This window comes from Crocodylus porosus, unplaced genomic scaffold, assembly GCF_001723895.1.
Source record: "Crocodylus porosus isolate Cpor-Errol unplaced genomic scaffold, CroPor_comp1, whole genome shotgun sequence".
Lineage (NCBI taxonomy): Eukaryota > Metazoa > Chordata > Crocodylia > Crocodylidae > Crocodylus > Crocodylus porosus.
Genome location: NW_017728943.1, coordinates 111,722,643 through 111,730,600, shown reverse-complemented (window position 1 = coordinate 111,730,600; position 7,958 = coordinate 111,722,643). Strand labels below are relative to the sequence as shown.

The 7,958-nt window shown below is 41.7% G+C and overlaps 1 protein-coding gene across 3 annotated transcripts in view; it reads right to left on the bottom strand.

Moving 5' to 3' along the window:
• Positions 1–3,952: 3,952 nt before the first annotated feature.
• PLG (plasminogen) overlaps positions 3,953–7,958 on the bottom strand; it is a 57,752-nt gene continuing 53,746 nt past the window's right edge. For all 3 annotated transcript variants that reach the window (XM_019549996.1, XM_019549997.1, XM_019549998.1), the window contains exons 18-19: positions 6,351–6,496; positions 3,953–4,395 (exon numbers count right to left, since the gene is read on the bottom strand). In XM_019549996.1, coding sequence (XP_019405541.1) covers positions 4,234–4,395; positions 6,351–6,496 — 308 coding nt within the window. In that variant the 3' untranslated portion in view covers positions 3,953–4,233. The remainder of the gene's footprint in view (positions 4,396–6,350; positions 6,497–7,958) is intronic.

Here is a 7,958-nt window from a genome sequence, read left to right as displayed (position 1 = left end):
TTATAGGCTCAGCAGTGCTACGTTGGATAGCACTACAGAAGAAAGAGACTTGGGGGTCATCATTGACCACAAGATGAACATGAGCCTTCAGTGTGATGCCACGGCTAGTAAAGCAACCAAAACGCTGGTTTGTATCAATAGATGCTTCTCAAGCAAATCCCAGGATGTCATTCTCCCCTTGTACTCAGCTTTGGTGAGGCTGTAGCTGGAGTATTGCATCCAGTTTTGGGCTCCACAATTCAAACAGGATGTGGAGAAGCTTGAGAGAGTCCAGAGGAGAGCCACGCGCATTATCAGAGGTCAGGAAAACAGACCTTACGATGACAGACTGAGAGCCATGGGGCTCTTTAGCTTGGAAAAGCGCAGGCTCGGGGTGATCTGATGGCCACCTGCAAGTTTATCGGGGTGACCACCAGTATCTGGGGGAACGTTTGTTCACCAGAGCGCCCCAAGGGATGATGAAGTTGAACGGTCATAAACTACTGTGAGACCGTTTCAGGCTGGACGTAAGGAAGAATTTCTTTACTGTCCAAGCCCCCAAGGTCTGGAACAGCCTGCCATCGGAAGTGGTTCAAGCACCTACATTGAATACCTTCAGGAGCAAATTGGATGCTTATCTTGCTGGGATCCTATGACCCCAGCTGACTTCCTACCCCTCGGTCAGGAGGCTGAACTTGATGATCTTCCAAGGTCCTTTCCAGCCCTAATGTCTATGAAATCCATGAAATATTAGCTGTAGTGTGCTGTAGAGTCACCTGTGACAGATGAGCAACACCAAAATGTCTTTGGTGAGTTTAATTAGCAAGTTTTACTTTATTTGTATTATATTGTCTTTGTATTTATTGTGCTAATATCTTAATAGGAGGGAGGGATTAAATTGTTGGAGGATACACAGAGTTCTGGTATGAGGACATCTCTAGTGGGAAACAGGGTGTATATGCATATATAACAGTATGCTATGTGTAAAAATGACTATATAGTTGTAAAGTCACATCTGCTTTTATCTCTTATTTACTGAGCCATATGGAAAATTCTGTAAGAAGGATGTTATTCTCTGTAAAATTGTTTGGTTCATGTTAAAAAGTCCGCAAAAAAAGATACCTTCCTCTGTTAAATTCTATAGATTTGCAGTGTTTTCTATAAAATCTCTATCAATTCTATTACTAGAAATATTTATAGAGCTTTTCTATAAGGAAGGGAAAAAGAGAACATATATATCAATGTACCAGAGAGTAATCCAATAGGAGGAGTAAAATAATTATTTGTCCCAACCCTTTTTTATCTTCTCTGAATCAGCAGGAGGAGTAAATGAGGACACAGCATAACCATCCTTATGACCTCCCTTTTGGGTCATGCTTAGGTAATGATTCATTGAACTCATTCAGTCCCAGGGGCAGAACTGTCTTGAGGCACGTCATGACCTACTGAGGCCAGGAAGAAGCAAGGGTGCTTAGGACCCAAGGGTGTTCAGAGGCCCCATACATATAGAGCACTTAAGACGTAGGTGGATCCAGGAATTTAAAAAGGGGGTTGCAGCAGTTAGGAAAGGTGATGCAGCTCTGCCATGGGAAGGATTGGGGGTAAAGCAGAGCTGGAGGCCCCAGGCCCAAAAACAAGGGGTGTGGGCAGGGAGCAGGTGCAGGAAGGGGCAACCTGACCAAGCTTGGCACCCCGTACAGCCACTTCCTACAGCTCCTAGCTACAGCAGCTGCCCTGGGACTCGCCCAATGTCTGAGTCAATGAGGAATAGTGGCAAGTGGGTCCCACCCTCCCTTCCTGCACCTATTTCCAGAGGATCCAGATATGGTGAGTGGCAGGAGAGAGCTCACTGTGCTATGCAGTGGAAGGAAAATTTGGCATCACCACACCCGCCTGAATCAGCCCCTGACTTTAAGATTCAGGTTTCACTATCATGGGGTTGCACCCTGTTCGAATGACTTTACAGTAGGTTTTATTCAGTTAAAAGGCAAAGAGTGACTTTCTTAACTACCATTCACATGATGTATGGAAACTAAGGAACTGCATTCTTCTTCAGAATGACATAAATATAGCTAGTAAGGATTTTGTCATAGGGATTTAGCAGGCTAGAAGTCACATTGTTCTTATATGGCTGCATGGACTCTGTGAAGAGATAAAGGTTGCAAATATTGTTTTTGTGAACGTCACACCCAATTAGAAGCACAAGAAGCAGTTTTCTGGCTCAAAGCCACTTTAATGTTATGAAATAAAGTTTCCTGGCTAAAACTCATAGGAGAGGAGTGAGATGACACCACTTTTATGTAATGGCTGAAAGAGAGGAGCAGAATCAAACAGAGTGCAGTAGTTGGAAGGCCAGTATGGTGAGTATGGAAGGCCAGTGTGTCCAGTGATATGAGAAGATGAATTCCTGGGTATAAGGACATTTGTAGGCCTGATAGTTTTCTTAAGGGTGGTCGTGCATGCACTTTTGAAGAAACAGTCCTCCTTATGACAAGATCTGTGAAGCAGAGAATTCTCTGAACACCAGATCCCCAGAAGTTTAAGGCTGGAAGGGACCTCATGAGATCGTCGGGTCCAGCCTCCCTGCTCTGGGCTGGGAACAGGATGGCCATTGAAGAACAAGGCTACAAATTTAACGTGACACCGAAAATAGCAATCTGGGAACAGAAGATCATTCTGAAATGTTTAGTGGTTTGACAGTTTATTATTACATGGTATAGAAAACAACAGACTGTCCTAAAATAGGTACCAGTCTCTCTGACTGGAAAGTACTGACTATTATTTTTCTGCTTTTCCTTTTCTCTGTTGCTTGTAGAACCATTAATATGATCTGTATCTGAAGGCAGAGCATTTAGCTTCTATCACATAAAGATAGGGTGCTATTTGTCCTGTTTTCATTGGGATGGTCCGATTTTAACACCTGTCCCCAGGATCTATCAATTTGATCAAATGAATGCTTTTCACCCATTTTCAGCACCCAGGACTTGTTTAAAATGGGGCTGTCCCACCAAAAATAGGACTGTTTTACATGTAACATCCCTCTGCTCCTCCTTCTGCTCTCTGTCAAGCTCAACTGACATAGAAATTGAAAGTGCCGAAGAGTGGGATAGGGAATTTTTACACTCAGGAAATACAGTCACCCTACATACCAATGTAAATACTCTCCTATCAGAAAGAAATATGCATCTTTGGTTTATGTAATGAAACATGACTGGTAATGACAATCTTATGCACTAGAACGCATTGCCATATGCCGTTCACTGCTGTAAAGACCTACTTCATTTACTACTTCTGTCTCTACTATGGGCTAACTTTAAGATGAGATTCCTGATGCAGTGTTCTTATGTGCTGAGGCCTGAGTATCCATAACAATAGAAATTGTAAATGTACAGAATGAATCCGTTTCTTTTGTCTACCCCTATTTTAACCCCAAAAGAAAACAATGCCTGAAGTAGCCTGCCATGCACAAAAAGTATTCAAAATACAAGCAGTCTTTTCACCCACTTATCACCTTGCTGCTAGGAGGGATCTCTTTCCCTTCATCATCCCCATGGGAAAGATTTTCTTCATTTTCCATCTCAAAGATAGTGGATGGGACAGAATAAACTCTATTCTCCTTTTTCTTGCCTTCCTCTGGCTGTTTGTGAAGGTGAAAAAAAATTTCAGGGGTCCTTTACTGCCTTCTTTTGTCTGTGGTAGGCAGCACAGCCTCCAGGTTCCAAGAAATTGGCTGAGAAATCTCCATAATTTCTGACACACCTGTCAAAGTGGGAGGTATGTTAGAGCCATTGTACTGTTGCCTTAAGGAACCGCATGGGGGTCAAAATCCACTGATGGCAGACTGTTTCTTTAGACCACTCAAGTGCAAATAATGCCTTATTAGAGGCTACGAAGGGAAAGGTTGAACTGCAGTCATTAGCAGTGATATAGCTGTTCTGTTATTATGTTGAGGGAACAAAAAAGATCAGGAAAGTAAACTTCTGAGGACAATTTATTTTATTCACAAGAGCTGTATGTGGATTGAAATGTTTGTATCCAATTATGCAAGAGAACTGGATATTTTCAATGCAGAATACAAAACATATTGAAAGAGGCTAACAAACAATCCATTTGGTTTCTTGACAATGACTGTTAATTTAAAGTAGCTTACAAATTTACAGTAATTTACAATTGATTATTTTAGATTAATGCTGTATTTAGAATCGAATTTCTCTAGTATGTGCATTGCTCTCCAGGAAAGTGAATACCTAGCGTTCAGTTGTTAGCAATTGTATGCTCAATCCAAGAAATATAACTAGAAACTCGGACATAAACACCAGGTTTTCTGGGCTGGGCACAACCAAGACCCCAAGAGGTGACTCCATGTTGGATGAATTTATCTTGTTCATGGCAAACTAAAGGTCCCCCACTGTCTCCCTGCAAAGAGAAGAAAAGGGTAATTAATTACCTGTGGTCAAAAATATGCAAGCAGTAACATAAAGAAGGGGACACAGCTCCCCAGTCATGTAAGGCCAACTGCTCATGAGGAAAACATCTGAACACTAACCTGGGAGGAGCTATGCTGTCCATGCCTGTTGGTTAATTTACTCAGTCTTATTTGTAGAATCAGGGGATTATGCAAGGGGCAGTTAAAAGCCATTAATCATTAGCCCTATTTTTCCTTCCTCTAGCAACCCTCTGCCCCTTCCCTTTCAGGACATCTCTGCAATTTTTCTACCTTAACCCACTGAAACTTTGATTTCAGAAGTGGGAAGTACTGTTGCTGCTGTTACATAGGCCAGTGAGCCATGTATGACTCCTCTGCCTCCCTTTCTGTCCTGGATTCCTCTTCTACAGTAAGACACACAAAGTGAGAGCTAGTGGAAAATGTTTCCAGTACCTGAGCTAGCTCATTTATAGCTAACTCACGTATCTCTACATTGCACTGAGATCTCCAATGTAGGCGTACCCCATGAATGATCTATTTCTCTGCTTTTACCAAGGGAAGAGAAAGGAAAGGAGGAGAAGGCCCCATTCAGGTTTTCAACACTTATGTTTTAAGAATAGGGGCTATTGAGCCATGATTTCCTGAGACAAACTCAGGGAAAGGGAAGGAACTTTAGTAGCTTGCTTCTCACTAACCCAGCTGGATTTAAAAAAAAAAGAAGTGTTTCCTACAAGTAGCTGGGAAGAGAGGACAAGTCTGAGATTCTGGTCAAATTCTAGAAATTACCTGTTCCTGACCTGCTGTCCCACCAGGTCCAAGGTAAGCCTAATATAAATATTAATACTGTTTCCTAAAACTCAAGGGCTGAGGGTGTGTGATTGCATATGTCCACTGGGAGGCATCACTGTAATTTCTGCCCTGGCAGGAAGTATTATTGCTGTGGATAGTACTGGGTGTTTCCTTGGAGCATTGGTATTTGCCTTCAGAGTTCTCTCCCAGACAGTCTTCAGCTTTTTACTGAGAAAAGTTCCTATCATATAAGTAGTCCAAGGCGATTTGTAAAGTCTTTGCACATGTTAAAGGAAGTGGGAAACTGGAAATACTTTAGGCCTTAATCCTCTGGGTAAAAAAAACCTTCATAGACATGTGAATGCCCATCAACACCACCACTTTCCCTACAACAAAAGCGAAATCTACTCAAATGTGGGAGCACATTTTACACCAGGCCAATGATATGATTTTCCCAGCAGTTGGCTACCTGGGAGAATGGACAAGTTGGCTATTGCAATGGAGACAGCAATGTAGTGTACTGTAGACGTACCCAAGACAACTTTAAAGAGCCAGGTCAGATACCAGAAACAGTGTCATTACACACAACATAGACCATCAAGAAGCGGCCCATAGAGTGCGGATCTACCCTATGAAGTATTTCCTCTAGTTTTCATTAATGGATGAGGGAGCAAGGAAGGACTAGACCCAGTAGCGTAATGAGGTAGGCTAATGGGAAACCAGCCTGGGTGCCAGAATGATCGCCTCCTGATGTGTCTATGGTGCTGTAGCAACTATAGAGCAGCAATAGCTAGGTGCAGGAAGTCTGTGCCTCTGCTGTAGCAATAGCCACAGCAACAACCAAGGTCAGGCCACTGTACTCCAGTAGCAGCAGAGGACTTTGAGCCTGGGGGCAAATAAAACTGACTTCCTCTCCCAGCCCTGTTCTCTGGCATTTGGTACCCCTCCCTCTGCATGGTTCAACCCAGGAAATGAACCTTGATAAGTATGTCTCTGACTAAACCTTAAATAAACGTTCAGCATTTATGTTTCAAGGTGGAGGGACTGAGACATAGTTTTCTAAGGTTAATTCTGAGTCCCTGAATTACACAGAACATATTGTCATTTGCCTTGTGTATGCTTAAAAGAAGTTTTGATATTTCCAGTCTTTTCTTACCTGGCAGCTATCAGTACCACCATCAATATTCCCAGCACAGAGCTCAGTGTTTTTAACTCTATTGTGCAGAAATTCGGGGCGATTGCATACTTTATTCTCAATCACAGGGAAGCCAGTTTCTTTTAGTTTGCCGTCTCCACCAGTACCTTTGCAGATAAAGAACCAAAGGATTATAAACTGTATTGATAAACCAATGCCTTATCAGCATGAGCAGTGTAGTCCAGTGGGTAGGGAGCTGGCCTGAGAAGGAGTGAGTCCTGGTTCACTGTAGCCCTGATGCAAAGCCCATTAAGTTAGCAGAAGTTTTTGCAAAGTCATTCCACATCTTTATGTTTGAGTTTCCCCATCTCTACAATGGAGATAGTAATGATTACTCTCTCTTTCAAGGTGCTTTAAAATAAATTAATGACAAGTAGGTGTTAAATACTTAGTACTGAGAGAGTATTTTCTATGTGCAGGTTTTCATTAGGATGAAGTGGCAGGACATTTGATTCAGGACAAAAAAATAGCTGGGATTTGTTTAAAAGTCTTTTAAACTACATCAAACCTCATCTTTGGAAAATCTGCAAAGTTCAGAGAATTTGGAAGCCATTGTGATAATGGAGTATAACATTTTGAACATTCTTCTCTCCAGCTGAATTATCTATAAAACCCCCAAATCCTTAAATCCTTCTGGCTCAAAGCTGGAGCAATGAACCGCTCTTTTTTGAAATGTAAGATTCTCTCCCCCCCTCCAACTCCTAACATCCCAGCCAAGTCAGCTTAGACACTTTTGAGGCACTCTTCTGGTTCATTTGTGGCACTACTATCAGGAGCAGAGTGACAAACCATTCTGTATGATAATTCCAGGGAAGAAAAATATGGTGATAAATTTGTAATCTGAAGAGATTTCTGAATTTAGATTAAACCCTGAAGTTTGGATCCACATTATTATATCACTATTATAGAGAAGTAAGACTGGAAGGGGGACCTCAAGAGATCATCTAGTCCAACCAAGGATCAGATCTGAACTTTCCCAAAGTTTGGGTGTGAGGAATAGTTTCAGTCCAGCCTTTACGTTCAGTGCATTGTACAGCAAGTGTGCAGCTCTATATAGAGTCTGGATCCATGGTCAGACTTTTCCGAAATGCCAGGTGATCAGATCTCGGTCTTTGGTATCCATCTCTAATTCTGATTTTGTTAACTGACACAGTAGAGTTTTCTCTTCCCTTCCTAAAATTGCCTTCTCCATGGTAAAATTCTAAAGTGATGCCATAATGGAACAAGCGCATTAAATGAATCAAACATGGGGGGATGCTGTCATCTTGTGGCCAAACTGTAAAAAATGAATCAGAAAATAATGGTGGAAGTGGGAAGCCAGAAAGTCCACAGATTTCTGTAGAGAAAGGACTTTTTATTGGTGGGTTACACCAGGTAATATTATCTGAGTTAGTATTACCTGAATTAGTATTATTTGACTTTTACCAACAACGTGCCTATAACTAACCAATGTATAGAAAGCAAGAGAGTTCCAAAAAATACCCCCTAAAACTTAGTTTATTTTTTTTTTAAATAAACACACAGATAAGGCTTACTGTGAGAACCAGTGATGGGGAAAATTTGACATGT